Here is a 17,611-nt window from a genome sequence, read left to right on the forward strand (position 1 = left end):
GAGATTACCTTTGCTATGTAGCCTGTCAACTGAGGGGAAGATTTGTTCTAGAAGTAACAAAAAAAACCTTCCCTGTGAGTTCTTGGCATCTTTTGATTTACAGAAGTGCACCTGAAATGCCATTTTTATAGAGCTGTGTGGGACTGTAGGGATCTGGGTGCTCTGGTGGAGTCAGAGCTCTGTGCCCAGAGATCTGGGGAAGGGCTATTCTGCCCAGGTTCTGCCCTGCTGCACCTGCAGTTGGATTCACCCCAGCCCAGTGCTGCTGCTGCTCTGCAAGCTGGGAAGCTTCCCTTCATGTCAGAGGGAGGTGGAACAACCTCCAGAAACCACCAACCCTGTGCTTTCTGGCCACGATTGAATTACTTTCATTTTTGTTGCGGGATGCACGATAAGAAAATAAAGCAACGATCCTGCCGCAGTGAGATGAAGTGCAGAGCGTAGCCTGCTGTGACAAAGGTTTCCCACCAGCCCAGCCCAGTTTTTGTCCCTCAGGAGAAAGGATGAACTCCCTGGTGCTCGCAGCTCAGCCTCCTGCTAATGAGCACCCTGCATTTTACCTGGGAAATATGAAAAATTACAAAGGAAGGTCAGAGATTAGGTAAAAGAGTTGAGCTAAGGCAGTGTGAAACCACAGGCAGCAGTGAAAGATTTATTTTGCTGGATTTATATCAGCTCTTTAGGCCAGATTCCAGGTCTTGCAGCTACAATTCACGGTGGCAAACACTGCAGCTGGGCTCTTCATCCGAGCCGGCATGGGAGCTTTATCACCCTTGTCCAGTTGGATGCTGCTCCTTATTTGCCAGCCCAGCCAACGGTGATTAAATGGCATTTCTCAGCGTGCAGGTTGGAGCATTATTAGCTCTTATCTCTAATTGCCATCGTTTTGAAAGTGTTTTGAACAGATGGCTGTAAGAGAATAAGAGTGAAAAGAGATCTTTTCATACCTTTGACTAACAAAAAGTGCTTGCTGGGATCTAACTCAAACTTGTGAGGTTAAATGCGGGGAAAATGGACCAAGTACAACCCTGGTTTCTGCAGGGGAGGCAACAAGGGATAGCAGGGACGCCCAGACTACCCAGGACTGTTCCCCATTCGCTGCCTGTTTGCTGCTAGGGGTGCTGTGATGCACCTTGCACTGCTGAGCACATCCCTTTGTCACATGGCTACCTGCACCACAGGGAAGGATTCAGGCCACTCCGGTTACCTGCACTGTGGTCAGGCTTTGTGTTCACCTACTGGTCTGGGTGCACCTGTATTAAATAATTGCCATTCAAGTAATCAAGCTCATTACTAGATTATGTGTTATAAGATCTGGGTGCGTAAGCCCTTAGCACAAAAAATTCTCTTATTTTGCTAACTGCCTAAACATAAAGCTGCAACAGAAAGAAATTGTTCCCGTGACTCATATTTTTCATCATTTGGTCATTAAATAGTGATGGATATAAACCTATAAAGTATCTAAACTGAACCTTTTAACAATCCATGAGCAATACTATCATTTCTTTAATAGAACTCGCTGGCCGTGCCTTTCTCAGATGCCATTTGTCATTTTCAGCGTGCAATAATCAATAACTTGGCTTTGAAATAAATAATATAACAGTCACAATATATTATCATTCAGGCTGGCCTTATACTAACCATAAAACAAGACTTGGAGAGATGAAAACTTTAGGTAAATGCCAAAAATGAAATAACCGGAGCTAAATGAACAAGAAGCCTTACCTAGTTTTGCTTCCAAATTAATTTGGACTTTCCTTGTGTTTAGGAAACAGCATCTACTTCCAAAACAAAATGAGGATCATCTGACTTCAGGCTGGTGACAACTGCCATCCCCTGGATCCCTTTGCCACAGGGCTGATACGGCATCGCTCTCCCAGGTTCCAGGTCAGCAAAAGCAAATTAGCACCAGCATCAGTCTGTTGTTATTCACCGGAGCAATTAAACACATGCTAAGTTTTAAACATATGATTGTTACATTAAAATCAATAGGGCCCAAGAGCGCGCCTAGATTAAACGTGTTTCTAAACCCAGCTGGAGTTTAGAAAAGCGGCTCCATGACTAGATGACTAAATCCCAGCAAAGTTTGGGGAGAACACTGGGTGCAGTCCATGGGCTTGCAGACTGTGCTGGGTGTGGTGGCATGTGCTAATACGGACCTGAGCTGCGACCTGGGCAAAACCAGCACTGTGCAGTCTGCCTGTGCCACTTGATAGGGTCCACCTCACACGTGTGTGGGCCCAAGACTAACGCACGGTGTAGGCATATCTGTAAACATCAATGTAAATGCTGTCTGCTTCCTCTACCACTTTATGAATTCATAGATATGAGTAGGAAGGACAAGACGGAGGGCTAAGTCAGGGCATAAGTAGGTTGTGAAAGCAAGTTTAACTCTACATTTTTGTCTTTGGCTGGGCCTTACTCAAAATCCTTGAATGGCCCATATATATTTATTTCCTTGTTTGAATTCGCAGCAAGATTGCAGTAGCCTCTGGCCAAGCTTGGCTGCTGATTTCAAACTTCTAACCAAAAGCGAGCCTGCAGTTTCATTTCTGAGCTGGGAGCAACTTGACTGCAGAAAATGGAAGAAAACAGGGACAGGTAGGTGTCTAACCCAAGATATTGATTTAGTGCCTCCTGTTCATACCCCACCTTGACTATGGCACGTGACTTTAAAGCAAGTTCTACTCAATGCAAGTATCTGCAGTTGGTCCAGTAGAAATCGGTGTGATGATATATATGGGTAATGTTCATTGCACAGTATTTCAATAAGGCTGTGTTTAGAGACTGTCCCCTCTTGTCCATAAAAAAGGAGACTTGGGAGCAGCAGAAGAGTGAGAGTGCAGCATCAAGGTGGGGAGTAGCCTTTTGTCCTGTGGGGCCAGTGCTACTGCCTGCTCCTCCTGCTTCTCCTGCCAAGGGTGGGGAAGCAGGCAGGGCTGTTCGTGCAGCCGCGAGCTCCCTCTGGCTCCTGAGCCATCTGCACTGCATGACTGTTGGTATTTTCTGATTAAGGAGAGAGCCACAGGCTCCTGCCTGGCAAACTCACTTTTATGTCTTGTTTCAGCACTCCCCACTGAGCTTTTTGAAGGTTTGCTGAGTCTGAAAGAGCAAGGGAAGAGGGGAAGACTTTGTATAAATAAATTCTGGCAGTTCATCTTGGAGGCAGAATGTTCTCAGTAGTCGATGTTATGGGTTCAGCTGCTCTTTCTAGTTGAGACCCCCTTTGGGAAGCTGACCCAGGCAGGACTGTGCCCAACCCTGGAGGAGAGCACTCCCTGACACCAGGCAGCTGCTGAGAGCTGCCCTGCCATCTCCCATCCTCATTCCCAGGCTGAGAGCACATCTCTGTGAGCTGCTGCCTCCAATCAGCCCCTGCTATAAATACCCGTATTCATTGGGTGCCACTTAACTACTGAGATTTAGTTATAAACAACAGAAGTTCCCATTCTCAGGTCTGAGCAGCTCTTGTCGCTCATGTGGTTTGAGTTAATGATAACAATTAAAACCAAACAAGCTCCACATTAAACCGCTTACGTCTTCTGCTGCCGTTATAATCGATATGGCCCCAGCACATGCCACTCAGATGAGCCACTTCATCACTTTTTGGAAGTCACTTAATCACCCTTTCTTTCCCTGCCCCATCCAGACTGCCAGGTCTGCAGGGCAGAAATGGCCAGAGTAACGCTGGGTGAGTGCTTCAGACCCGTGAAGTGCCAGCCATGGCTCAGCTCCCCAGGAGCTCTTGTAAACACAAATAATTAATTTTATATTGGCTGTTTAAGACTTGGAAAGTGGGAGTTTGAAGGACGTGATTTAATTTGATTTTCTCTCTTACTTTCCAACAGAATCGAATGCTACAATTAGGGTGATGGTCTGTGAGAGGATGGACTAGAAGGAATCTTTAAGACCCCCGAAGATAGTTGGAGTCTGCAGAGCATTTATCACAGGTAACGCCAGCACGTGAATCTAAAAATAGTGTCTCTGGTGCTGCGTGTATATGACTGATATTAAAAGTGACTGATATAACAGAAAGCGCTTCACCTCTGTTGCCAGCCAGGAAGGCAGGTCTCCAGTATTCTCAGACTTAAATGCTGCCAGTATTTCACGTTAGGATAGTCATAAAGTTAAAGGTTAATAGGCTGTACAAATGACAGAGTTTAAGGGAAAAAATGAAGATGGGAAGATTTCTAGCACTTAGGGAACATTTTAAAAATGAAGCTCCTCTGTCTAATGTAATTTTTCCTATATTCTTTCTCACACTGTTGATCATTATTGAAAATATTTCTATTTGCATAAGTGATTTCTCCTTCACTGCCCACCTCCGTTTGCTTTTTGGATGATCACTACTTCCCACAGTACATGATGAGTCATAATCCTGCTGCCTGCCATAACAGTCTGCTGCCACAAGAATGTAATGGGGCTAAATTAAAGCCACAGCCTTGGAGGGAGGATGGGAAGGGAGATATGGGAATGAGAAAGGCTTTTATTTAATGGCGAGCCATTAGAACTTGCAGGTTGAGGAGAAAGGCAAACATGTGCATTGCTGGAAATGGAACTTGGACGTGTTGTTTCAGATTAGCTCAACAGGTGTTGTGAGTGGCAAAAAAACTTATTTCTCTGTGAGCTTTGCTGCCATGAATGGCAGGGATTCTTTTCTGTGATGCCAGAACTAGAAATGAAAATCTAATGGCAAGATTAACATGACTAAGACAAATATTGTTACAAGGAGACTTCCAGTTATCATGTTTGCTTCTGCACTGATGAAGAGAAATTCTCTCTTGTTTCCTGTGGAGGCCTTGTAGAGCAACTGGGAAAGGCCATTGTTCGAGCATTGTCTCTTGTGGCACTCTTGGGAATGAAACTGCAGCAAAGCACAGCTCTTCAAAACGTGCATTCTCCAGATGCTCTTCTCTCAGTCTGATCAGTGCCTGCTGATTCTCAGGAAAAAATAGTGTGAATGGTGCTGCTGAGATCGAGGTGGTCTTTTCAGTTGTTTCCCAGGTACATGTAGTACACACGTTATAATGCTAAACTCTGACAAGCAATTGGCAATGAGTGAAAGCACCTTCAAGTCAACATTAATTCTTACTGCTTTCTTCATGTACAAAAGGAAGTCACCCAGGTAGTGCTGAATTCTGGGTGTGCAGAGAATCTCCCACTCTCTGCGAGGCAAGTAAGAGGCACTGCTAGGCATTTGGTGGCCCCTAGCAGTACTACAGCTTTTCTTCCTCTGTGTTCTTCAGCTAGCTTTTAGTTTTCTCCAGCATGTCCTTAAAAACCTTCTGGACCTGAGATATACAGAAGAAGTTAGATATTCTTGATTTACTGGGTTCTGAGCAACAAAGAGTTATGAAATAAGTATGGCTGCTGGGCAAAAGCCTCGACTGCTCTGGAGCTGAAATGAAATAGAGAAAGTACCTTTGTGCTCCCTCTGGTAATGAATTCTATGCCTATTCCTCAGGACCAGACCTTTTATCTGCACAGAAGCCTGAGGTAGTAGGAGATGCTCCATACACAGCTGTTAGGAAGACCAGAATGTCAGGCTTCACATTCCCTGTGCATGGATCAAGGTAAAACTCTCTATGGCAAATGTTTTAAGGATTACAGTGGCTCTTGGTGTCCTCTAGCAGTACCTCAGGACTGCAGTGGAGCTTTCTCATGCTCTGTAGCATAGCATATATTTACTCTGTGAAATTTCTAGGAGTGTTGAATGGTGACATGCCATTTTCTTCCTTCTTCACTGGAGTTTCTATTTTCTAGTTTTCAGTTTCTGCTGCGCTATATGTCTTCTTAGCACTATCGTATTAATTTAACAGAACACAGTATCATGAAAGCTCATGTTTACAATATGTGTAAGTATTGTATTGATTTTGCACGTGGCATTGGAAAGAATGTGATAAAAATATTTTAAGAAATGAAAGCAAAGTTAAACCCACCTGCTTGTTCCTTTGTTTGGAGACTAAAATGCGGTGCAAATGAAATAAAAGGTCTGTAAGGAGTAAATGGCTTGCAGTGCAAATAGATTTCTAAGACTTTACCATTGCTTGGGTGAAAAACATTTGCAAGATCTCCAGTAATTTATTCACAGAGCATTTTCCTTGTCTAAAACCATGAGTCATGCACTGCCTTTGGGAGAGTCTGGGGCTCTTCTTTCCACATTCAAGACCCATTGCTTTGCAGCTAATCTTGGATTCAAATAAGATCTCTTTAGAAAAGGAGTGTTTTTCTTGCTGACCTTTTGCCTCTGTGGGAGCTACCTCACACAGCTGGGTCATCTGGTAGGATCCTTCATCCCTCTGCATTGGCAGCTGCTCGTGTAAGCAGGTCTATGATGGCAGTGGGATTGCTTGTGTGAAGAAGTGCTCATCTAAAAGCAGAGGGTCTGTTCTGTTTGGCCCTTTGCAATTTCTGGTTTTATTCATAGCTTTTTTTTTTTTTTTTACAGAGAGACCGAATGTTTATAATGTTCCAAACTACAAGACAGTTTTCTTTTGAAAAAGAGGCCATGCCTAAAAGTTGAGTGTGGAAAATGCTGCCTATAGCCTTTTATTGGCTTCATTCACTCTAATATATCTGCCTTGTATGCCAAGAAAAGTATAAACAAATGGCAGGGTATTGGTTTTTCAATAGCAAGGTTTAAACCAAGGTTATAAAAAACATATCCCATCTGACTGTATTTATGAAACAATTAATATTGTCAATGTCTTTTCCATCTCCTCCAAGTCACACTTACTACATAAACTTTGATATATCTCTAAGAGGAACAAAAATACCAGCCGGAGAATAAACAGGGCAATGCGCCAGCACTATTGGAAAGGGAAACGATTTCCTTGTCTTCTTATAAAACGCTTTGATATTAAAATAAACCAAGACGTAATTCTCTTGAATTTGCCTGTGAAGGCTCGGGTGATAGCTGACGAAGGGTCTTGTTCTTAGCTTGTAATGTTAGAATCTGTGCGCAGTTAATTATTTTCTTGTACAGGACTCTTACACTGGTAGTAAGTCTCTAATTCTACGTTCTACCCCCAGGACCACAACGATTTGGTAGCAGCCCTGGCCCTGATTCTACTCGTAGATCCCGTCGTGCGCGATGGGACCCGCCGGCCCCGATTCCGCCCGCAGAGCGCCCGGCGCTGTCCGTGGTGCTGAAGGCACCGCTCCTAGGAGAGAGCGAGCAAGCAGAGTGTACCTACTGGTATTTATCGTGTTGTTGTTATCGCTGTTATCATTATTTGCAATTGTATCACCATTATAACTACATTAATTCTCCGCAAATCAGTGTTGAAATCTTCCCGGATGAAAGTAAAAATGTTTTCCTAAGAATTTCGGGTGTAGCCCAAGTTTTCATAGTGAAGATCATCGTGGCAGCTTCACACTCTTGTGTTAGCGAGTCTTTCTCGCCCTTGTTTGTCACCTGAAAATTCAGGGCTGCTTATCAATAATGCTCTGTGTGTCATGCTGCTGCAAAGCATTCCAATCGATATATTATAATTTCAGAGCTTATTAGGAAGGTGAAGGGCGTTATCAAGGACATCCGGAAATTCTGATCAGTGTTCTGCAATCTATGATCAGCGTCAGTGCTTTACAAGCATAGTCTGTAGAATGGAATAAAATTAAAATCTCTAGCTCGAGAGGCAGTGTCTAATCCTCTCATTCATACAAACCCTTACTGCTGATAATAGCCCCACCTGCACTCCCCCCCCTCCCCAAAATAAAATAAAATAAAATAAAATAAAATAAAAACAGAAGTATCATCTGCATATTTGCCCTAATGTCTTTTACCACATTCTCCGTTCTTCATTCCTCTTGGGCACAAAAATACATAATGAACTCATAATGGCAGCATGATGTGTACTGTATGTAATTTTCCTGACTGAAATATCTGAGACAAGAGTGATCTAAAGGAAGGTGGAAATACATTAAAAGTAGTTTTTTGTGACAGCATTACACAAGTAACTGAGATCTCATGCTCTGTGGATGACAAAACACAGTAAGAACACTTATCAGGATGGTAAAGAGAAACAGTTAGTGCTTGCTTAATACATTAGAATTATTATTTTGACAATTCTATTGCTCTGTAGATACCCAGCAGTGCTTACAAATATTACATTTTCTGCGTATGTCATGGTGACAGTGTTCCACTTTCTGTCATTTGTAATGCAATTATTTGTCTTACCTGCTGCCTCGAACAAGATGTTCTGTCATGTCGTCAGAGCCGATCATACCGTCCTCTTGCATTGTTCTTTTTTTATGGGTCCTTAATGACAAGCCAAATATCTGTTTAGATTAGGTGAAGAAATCATCCTTGGTTCCTAGCTAGCTATCTTTGTTAGTACTTCCCAAATGCTTCTCATACCTCTATATGAGGAAGCAGTTTCAAGCCACCATTCTGGACTGTAAGGCTGAACTGGTTGAGTACCCATGGCTTAATGTCAAAAACCACCTCTTGTTATGCAAAAAACAGTGGTGTAACTGCTCCATGATGGCCGCACTGCTGATGAAGCTGAGTTTGCATCAATCAATGCATTGAAGGGTTTGCCCAGCAGTGGATTTAGTCCTGCTCTCCACCAACCAAGTGATGCCCTCACTCCAAACATCATTAGCACTGTGTTGTACACCTCAGAGCAGTTGGATCATTACAGATTCACTGCCAAGGGCTCATGTGGGCAGGGAAATGGTATGACATACTGCTTGTGTGCCAGGATTCCTGAGAGAGGATCTAGTTTTCCGTGACTAATAATGGGATACTAATAAAAACTTGTGGCTTTTTTTTTGTTTGTTTGCCCTTAAATAAACTCTTCCTGGTACTGAGGTTGTCCTGGTACATAACGTTGCATTAATCAAGTTTGCTAACAATGAATTTCTGATATGTACTGCTTATAAGTATATTACAAACATTTTCAATGTAATGCTTGCCTTTCTAATAGATCTTTAGTTTTTCAACCATGTAAAAGAAAAATCAATGCACGCTACATAAATATGTACCTTTGACCCAAAGAAGGAATGATTTGGAATTTGACTTTGAAGGAGAGAACTCAGCCCAGAGCAATCATTTTTTGGCCTCTGATGCTAACATCTTCATAGTGTCGAGTTGAGGACTTTTAGCAATATAGCAGAAATAAGAAACTTCATTATTTAGGATAACATTTCTGTCCTGGAATGTGCATAGACATTACGTGGAAAGAAGCCCAGAAATCTTCTTTCCTCTGTTTTCTTCTGCAGAACAGGCAGAACAGTCTGCACGCCACAGGAGGGATACGAATGCCTGAGCTGTCTGAATTTCTGAAGAGGAGATGTCCTTTCACTGCCCCAGCCAAAAGAGGCAGAAGGAGCCCCCTGCAGTGTGCACATCACTTGTGCTTCTCGGGATTCCTGAATCACTGATCTTCTCTGAGGAATACCCTTCCCTGAGGACTGTCAGGTAAGACAGACCTATTAATTAGTGCAAACCACACAGAGGTCTTGACATAGAAGCTGAAGCAGAAAATGGCCCCATCGTTCACTTATTTTACAAAACCAAGAGCTATTTTGGGGATTTGCTGATTCGGAATGAGCTGGTTCAGAATTCCATGCCATTTATAACAAAAGTGCTTAGGTAAATTAGGATGACTACAGGATCTTTCAATAAAGTCCAAAACGCAGCTTGCATTTGGAATGTATGTTCTGCATAACTCTTGTACAATTGCCAAGGATCTCAGATAGGAACGCGAGACTCCTCATAAGCAGCTGATTTTTGAGTCAATGGGCTGTAACACTTTTGAAATCAATGATTATTTAAGGACTCCTAAAACAGCACATTGTTTAGCGGCTGTGCGCACAAACATTGGATCTTTTCTATTCCCTGCTGGCTCTCAGCAAATGGATAATTTGGATCTGAGTTCTGAAGGCTGAATATGGATAATAACTCTTGTTTCCTAGCCAGGCCAGTACAGTATTCACCACACAGCTTTGGAGTTCTGTATGACTTCAGCAGGAGCTGAAAATGCTCAGCACTTTTCAGGTGTGATTCCAGGATTCTCATGGATTTTCATGAACATGTAATTTGTGACCACAAAGAAATCTGAGATGTTTACACAGTTTATTCTGTTTTTTTTCCCCCCCAATTTATAGAAAATAATTCAGAATTTATGGATTGAAATGTAAATACCAGTCTTTAGATTTAGAACCACAAGCTGCAAAGTTGCCATCTATCCATTCTTCTTTGGATATTCCCATTCTTATATTGAAACAAGTAAGACGAGCTACAACAAAGTGTCATTTAGATGAAATGTCAAAGAACAGCTTATATTCTGCCTTGACATCCTCCTATGATATTTTTCACAAGGGATCTCCTTCACTGTATTTAGCTGACCTCTTTTCTGTGAGTGCACTTGTGAAAGTGATAAACTGTGCACACATGGCCATTGTCAACACAAAGATGATCATCCTTTCTAGAAACTGGACTGGAGGGCAGGTCACCATGACAAAAGCAAAGGATATGTTGTATGAGTGTGTGATGATCAAAGAGCATTGCATCATCTTATATAGAGCAAGAATGTGGTGCCGTATGAAATGAAGACTGTAGCTGGATCACATCATTTGCCCATCCATTCTCTCCCCGTGGATTTATTCCAAATTACATGGCAGTTTGCAACAGAACTTGTTTCACGGAAACGTCACAACCTGGAAATTGTTCCTCTTTCCTGTAAAAATGATATCTTTGTGAGTCAGAGACAGGGCTGTGATGGGCCTCAGAATAAAAGTCTCACAAATTAATGGTGCAATCAGGTTCAGAATGGAAACTCTAATACTTGTCAGGAAAGACACTTGGCTTGCCAGGAAACCACCAGAAAGCAGATACTTGCAAGGCCTTCAATTTAAAGGAACAAAAATGCCATTGTAAGGCATAATAAGGGAACAGCTTTAACTGTTCCAAAATACCTCCTGCTCCACGCACACTGCATACACTCCTCTGTACTCAGCCAAGCAAAACCCGAGCTGGGTTACCAAGCATAACTCGCCTGCAGTTTCTCCAGCCTTGAATAAAACATCCTTATCAAACACATCCTGCAGCAGGCATTTCTTGTGATGAGAAAGTAGCATCCGCTTTCTGGGTAACCTCTTGTTTCCACCAAGAAGCAATTGAAAGAGTGGCAGAGAAATGGGGTGTTTCTGAATAACTCGGATTTTACGGCAGCCCTGATGGTGTGTAACAATTTGCAATAGGAAAGGGAGAGCCATCGCTCGTGGCTCAAAGTCTGTGGTAGTTAATCTTTGGCACTCACAGAATTGTTTTTAGCTGCCTGGGCAGCGGAACGGCAGCTCTGCAATCTGATAGCAGGAGAATTCATTTCAATTGCCTGAGTAAGTAATATATCTGCATGGGGCAAACTGCTAACTGCGTTCTCATCTCCTTCCTTCCCCTGAACGTCCAAACCCGATGCTATGAGGCACTTCCCAATGGAAGAAATTGTGTAAAGCTCGCCACAAAATTAAATACTGCTTTGATGGATGGTTGTTTCCTTACACTCGTGGGGCAAAACGCTGCAGAGCACTGGAGGAGAGCACGGGACTGGCTGTGCAGACAGTCCTGCTGCTGTCAGAAAGCTCCTGCCAGAGGAAAAGCAGATGCAAAGCTTACAGAAATCACGGCGCAGCTTCATGCTTAGCAGGAGTGCATCTCTTTAGAAAAATAATGAAAAAGAAGAGGCGGTACTGAGACAGGATAAATAAGGAGATAAATCACTTTGCAATACAATGCAAGCCAAACCTGGAAAATAAACAATTACTTTAAATCATATCAAGCACCTATCACCAACATCGCATTTATACAATTGATCCATGTGTAAATTAGCCAATTAATTCTGAATTGGAACACTAATGAAATAATAATCATCTGTTTACAATGGAGTGGGATGAGTGTGGGTTTAGAAACAAAAGTAGAAGGAAGACTGCAGCAAAACCCACTGGGCTCAGGGATGGGTCCGTCAGCATCGGGCTTCATGTGCAGCTGTTGCTGGGGGGCATAAATTAAAAAAAATGGGTGAGAAAGGGACACAAAAAGGGACATAGAAAGGGATACAGAAAGATTTTTTTTTTTCTCCCCTTTTTTGCTGCAGAATAAAGAACTGCAAAGTGACTGTTTCTTGTAGCATCATCGTGGACCGTCTCGGTTTGTCTCTCCTGCTCAGCTTTGCCCTGTGAGTGATTGCTGGCCATGAGGGACCACAGGCGGGTTAGGAGCTGGCAGTCCTGCCCTGGAGCTGCCCCCTGCATCACTTCCTGCCTGTGCATCTTAGTCCAGGACCAAGGAATATCCCCCCTGCAACAGACTTGCTTTGACAAATTCCTGATAAGCTTTACTTTGATGCTTTTAAATGAAACAGATGCTTAAAGGAAGAAAGTATTCCTACATTCTTCTGTACCTGGATGACTCTCCACCCCCAGGATGTGCTTTGCTGATCTTAGGATCAGAAATCATACAATCATCTTCTATTTCTGCGCCTCTCTGTTCATCTGAACTGCTCCTTGCCATGACAGGAATGGTTGGAAATGGTCACATAAGGCATGGCATTCTGAAAAAGACATATATGCTGAGGGTGCACAATCTGTAACACGACTCTTGTAGCCCAAAATGTCACATGGTTGGGTGTGTGGGAGCTTTCCTTGGATTCATGACCCCAGATATTCTGGGGGATGCAGAATTCCCAAAGAGAGCTTGCAAGCACAGCTGGTGAGAGATCTGGTTCAGATAAAAGATGTTATTTCGAATTGCAGGTGCATGTCTTTGAAAGGGAACAGCAGCAGGAGCACCAGAAATCCATTCTATTTGATCAGGGCATTAAAACATTTACAGGTAGAGCTGTGTACACCCACCTTCAGATCTACAGCTCCTGTGCCAGGAGAGATGTGTGCAGTGGATGTGCATGTGTGTCCCAAACGTTTAGAGCACACCGGAATTGAGGGGCTGGGACAATTGATTTATTTCCTTATTTCTTTCTTTTCTTACTTTCTTTTTTTTTCATCTTTTTCTCTTTCCCCTTTCCTTTCCTTTCCTTTCCTTTCCTTTCCTTTCCTTTCCTTTCCTTTCCCCTTCCTTTCCCCTTCCTTTCCCCTTCCTTTCCCCTTCCTTTCCCTTCCTTTCCCTTCCTTTCCCTTCCTTTCCTTTTCCCTCTCCTCTTCCCTTTCCTTTCCTTCCCCTTTTCTTTTCCTTCCCCTTTTCCTTTCCTTCCCCTTTTCCCTTCCTTCCCCTTTTCCCCTTCCTTTTCCCCTTCCTTTTCCCTTTCTTTCCTTTCTTTTCCCTTTTTCTTCCCTCTTTCCCATTTCCTTTCCCTTCCCCATCCCTTCCCCGACGTCTCTCCCAACACGAATCCCGCTGCCCTCAGGCCGTCCCAGCTCAGTCCCTGCCCGGCAGTGCCCCGCAGTGCCGATCCCCGCAGCAGACCCGGCGCAGCCCGGACCGCGTCCTCCCGCTCCCGGTCCCGGCAGAGGGCGCCGCGTGCGCAGCGGGGCGGAGGGGTCGGGACCGGGGTCGGGGTCGGGGTCTGTCCGTGCGGGGCGCGCAGCGGCCGCCGAGCCGTTTCAGCACGGAAAGTTGGCGGAGCGGCGGCCGGAGCGGCGTCAGGCCCGCGGCTCGGCGGCTCGGCCCGGAGCTGCTCGGGGCGGCCCGGCTGCGCCCGCGGCTTTTGTGGGTGCGGACGCGGGGCGGGGCGGCGGCGCGGCGGGGCGAGGGCCGCTTTTGTGGCGGCGCGACGCGGCCCGTGCCATTCGCCTCCCGCGGTGCCTCGGCGGAGCCGGGATCCCTTTGTGCTAATAGCCCCGTCCTCATTTGCTGCCTAATTGGACTCCGCCGAGCCAATAACGATCGGGCGGGCGCTCGCAGCCTCCCGCCGCGGCGGCGCACGTCGCAGGGGGGCCGGGGCCGCGGCGCTGCGGGCAGGGGCTGCGCGGAGCCTTCTCCTCCCGGCCGCCTCCCCGCCTAATCCCATTTGCCATCGTGCGTGCCCAATCGCCGCGTGCTCCCCGCGTTTAACTTGGATGACATTTTGATTTCATCATTAGCATCCGGCGCCGGGTTGACGCAGCAGCGAGCGGCGGCGGCAGCGAGGAGCGCGGCTCTCCCTCCGCCTGCCCGGTGCCGCTCGGCTCCCCTCGGCCCCCCGCGCTGCCGCCCCCCCATGCGAGGGGCCCCCGGCCGGGCCCGCCGCGCTCCCCCGCCGCGCCGCCGCCGCGCCTCTCCCCCGCGCCGCCGGGAGCCGCCACCCGCGGCGGGCAGGAAGCGGGCGGGCAGCGGAGGATGCCGGAGACCGGGCAGGAGCCGCCCAGCGCCCCGCCGCCGCCGCCCCCTCCCAAGGAATCCTTCTACATCAAGAACCTGCTCAACGGAGACCCCCCCAAAGCGGCCCCCAAGCAGCCGAGGGCTCTGTTCGCCCCTTCGGGCAAAGCGGACGGCTCCGGCTTCGCCCTCTCGCAGGTGGGAGATCTCTCCTTTCCCCGCTTCGAGATCCCGGCGCCGCGCTTCGCTCTGAGCGCGCACTGCCTGGAGCGAGCCCAGACCTGGTGGTACCCCTACGCGCTGACGCCGGCCGGAGCCCACCTGCCCCGTACCGAAGGTACCGCTCCCTCCGACCCTCCGTCCCTCCTTCCTTCCCATCCGTCCCTCCGTCCTCCCATCCGTCCCCTCCATCTCTCCATCCCCGACGGGACGGGGGTGGCACCGCGGGCGGGCGGCGGCGGCCCGTCGGGGGGCAGCTCGGGGCTGAAGGTGTCTCTTTGTGTCCCTCTGTCCCCGTTCAGCCGCGGAGAAATCCCTCCTGCGGGACTCGTCCCCCGCGTCGGGCACCGACAGGGACTCCCCGGAGCCGCTGCTCCAGGGGGGGGACGCGGAACAGAAGGAGCGGGACCCCAAAAGCCCCGCCGAGATCGTGCTGGAGGAGAGCGACTCGGAGGAGGGGAAGAAGGAGGGCGGCGCGGAGGACTGGAAGAAGCGGGAGGAGAGCCCCGAGAAGAAGCCGTGCCGCAAGAAGAAGACGCGCACGGTGTTCAGCCGCAGCCAGGTCTTCCAGCTCGAGTCCACCTTCGACATGAAGCGCTACCTGAGCAGCTCGGAGCGGGCCGGCCTGGCCGCTTCGCTGCACCTCACAGAGACCCAGGTGAAGATCTGGTTCCAGAACCGCCGCAACAAGTGGAAGCGGCAGCTGGCGGCCGAGCTGGAGGCGGCCAACCTCAGCCACGCGGCCGCGCAGCGCATCGTGCGCGTCCCCATCCTCTACCACGAGAACTCGGGCGCGGAGAGCAGCGCGGCTGGAGGCGGCGGTCCCGGCCCGCAGCCTCTGCTCACCTTCCCCCACCCCGTTTATTACTCCCACCCCGTGGTCACCTCCGTACCGCTCCTGCGGCCCGTCTGAGCCCCGCGCTGAGCGGCGCGGAGCCGCCCGTAAGTAGCGCTGCGGCCCTATAGCCGGAGAGAGGGGAGCGGGAGGGGGGGAGGCTAAAGAGCGGTGGGGGTGGGGAGGGTAAGGAAAGAATGAAAAAGTGTAACAAGAAAATAATTAGGGAGCAAAAGTGGGGAAGGGGGGGAAGGAAAACGAAAGCGGGCACCCCGGGGCTGTCACACCTTTTGTAACCGCGAGCACAAACCGCCGATGGTCTCTGTGGCTTTAGGTTTATTTTTGTACAAAAGAAAAATTAAAAAAAAAAAAAAAAAGAAACAAACAAAGAAAGAAGAGATAATAATAATAATTAAAAAATAATAATAATAAAAAAGATCCCACGCCGCTCCTCCTCCTCGAGATTTGCCAAATCGGGAAAGCCAAAAAAAAAAAAAATTAATAATAATAATAATAACAATAATAATAATAATAATAAAATGAGGAATTCTATCATTCCGTCCCTCTCGGAGCGTTGCTTTGCTCCGACCTCACCGCGTTGTGCCGCGGGGGGCACAGCCGGGAGGGGGGGCGGGGATGGCCGCTCTGTTCGGGTATCAGAACTCTTCTGTCGGATTCCCGTTCCTATTTTCCTGCTCGTTGTTTTGGGTTGGCTTTTTGTTTTGTTTTGTTTTGTTTCTTTGGTTTTTTTTCTTTTTGCTGTTTCGTTGGTTGTTTTTCGGGTTTTTTTTTTTTTTTTCCTTGTAATGTTATTTCGGTATTTGGGGCAAAAAAAAAAAAAAAAAAAAAAAAAGGGGGAACATCTGTATTCTTTGGGTTCCTTTTGTAATATTGATTGATGATGGTGATGATGAATCCTTATTTTTATTCTTGTACTTTTGAACTGTGCAATACTGTACGACGATTCTCGAAGCACTGCTTTTACCTGAGGGGGTGAGGAGAGGGGGGGGGAGGAGGGGGGGTTAGCCTTGTATAACTGCGTTTCGCTCGTGTTGTACGAAATAAAATTAAAGAAGAAGAATAATTCATAAGAATACAATAAAATCCAATAGATGGAAGCGAAGGGAGAGGCGTGGAGCTCTGCACCCTCCCGGCCCAGCGGAGCAATGCGGGCGGTTCGGCGGGCCGGGCGCTATCAGTGAAGGACAATCAACTTTAAGGGGGGATTTTCGTTTCTTTGCTCCGATGTCGCAGTTTTATTCTGAGCTCCTTCTGGGGCCGCGGGCAGAACCGAACCGGGACGGCCCCCCTTCCCCCTCCCCTCCCACCCCGCGGCTCTCCCCCGTTGTCGGCCTTTCTTTCCGAGGGTTTGGGACGGGCGCCGTTCTTTTCCTTTCGGATTTCTCATTGCTTTTATTTCGCTTCCCTTCCACGCTCCCCCTTCTCGGTTGTACCCCCCTCCCCACCTCCTCCCTTTGCTTTCTGTTAGGGATCGGTCCTATTTTTACAGCCTATATTGTTATCAACTGAATGTTGTGGTGGAAAATGATAATAATAATAATAATAACAATAATAATAATAAAACCCGTTCCTTAGCGTTTATTTATTTATTATTATTATTATTTTTATTTCTTTCTTGAAGCGTTTCTTCGAAGGAAACAACACCAAAACAACAGAGATGCCAAACAACCACCAGAACGGGAGGAGGGGCTCCCACGGGCGGGTGGGGGCGGCTCTGCGGGGCACCGCGGTGAGTCCGGCCCCGACGTGTCCCGACCCGGGGGGATGTGGGGGGGTCCCGGCTCGATGCGATCCCCCCCATCCTCCATCATCTGGACGGCACTATGGGAAGCTGTGGGGGGAGAAGCGATGGGACGCTGTTTGTGGGAGCAACTCCTTGCGGGATGCCGCACCTTTCCCTTGCGGGCCCCCCCTCGCTGTTGCCCTCGGGATGCCCCCCTCCCCCCCATCACACACACACACACCGCACGGTTATTTGCGGCACAAATCTTCGCTCAGATCTGCCCCACCCGATGTGTTTATAGTGCCCAGGGCGGGAGCGGGGGGCGAAGGAATCAAAATAAAACTCCGTTCTACGGGCGGAGAGCTCCGCGCCTTTCTTTCGTTTGGGATCCAAACCCGATGCGATGGGTCGTAAACGGAACACAAACAGAGGGTCGGAGCCAAAATACGGCTCTCGCTGTGTCTCCTGCAAACAGAGTGATGCCTTTTGTGTTTGCACTGCTAACTTTGGGACAAGTCGTTTGCAGCTCATTAAAAATATTGTTGTGATTGCAAAT

The 17,611-nt window shown here is 47.3% G+C and overlaps 1 protein-coding gene and 1 long non-coding RNA gene across 3 annotated transcripts in view; both read left to right on the forward strand.

Moving 5' to 3' along the window:
• The window catches only part of LOC149917120 (uncharacterized), a 12,553-nt gene extending 377 nt beyond the window's left edge, over positions 1-12,176 (forward strand). Inside the window, exons 2-8 of the long non-coding RNA XR_016468880.1 lie at positions 1,769-1,887; positions 2,475-2,601; positions 3,849-3,950; positions 5,465-5,573; positions 7,033-7,198; positions 9,226-9,424; positions 12,102-12,176. This is a non-coding gene — a long non-coding RNA (uncharacterized LOC149917120). The remainder of the gene's footprint in view (positions 1-1,768; positions 1,888-2,474; positions 2,602-3,848; positions 3,951-5,464; positions 5,574-7,032; positions 7,199-9,225; positions 9,425-12,101) is intronic.
• Positions 12,177-14,231: 2,055 nt separating this feature from the next.
• Positions 14,232-17,611, forward strand: HMX3 (H6 family homeobox 3). Of its 2 annotated transcripts, XM_031597261.2 has the most exons (3): positions 14,232-14,594; positions 14,779-15,418; positions 16,954-17,014. In XM_031597261.2, exons 1-2 carry the CDS (start codon positions 14,279-14,281, stop codon positions 15,387-15,389), a joined length of 927 nt encoding a protein of 308 aa, XP_031453121.1. In that variant the 5' UTR covers positions 14,232-14,278; the 3' UTR covers positions 15,390-15,418; positions 16,954-17,014. The 2 variants fall into 2 exon arrangements, with proteins under 2 accessions (XP_031453121.1, XP_090000755.1); XM_090144629.1 differs by having other exon boundaries at positions 14,232-15,418; positions 16,954-17,611.

The sequence above is a fragment of the Phasianus colchicus genome, chromosome 8 (assembly GCF_987193195.1).
Source record: "Phasianus colchicus chromosome 8, bPhaCol1.hap1.1, whole genome shotgun sequence".
Lineage (NCBI taxonomy): Eukaryota > Metazoa > Chordata > Aves > Galliformes > Phasianidae > Phasianus > Phasianus colchicus.

What these genes read in the sequence shown, in the direction of transcription:
- HMX3 (XM_090144629.1), top strand. Translation starts at nt 14,279, where the DNA reads ATGCCGGAGACCGGGCAGGAGCCGCCCAGCGCCCCGCCGCCGCCGCCC. An exon ending in TGAGCGGCGCGGAGCCGCCC is followed by an intron (nt 15,419 to 16,953) that starts GTAAGTAGCGCT and finishes TCTTTCTTGAAG; the next exon opens with CGTTTCTTCGAAGGAAACAA.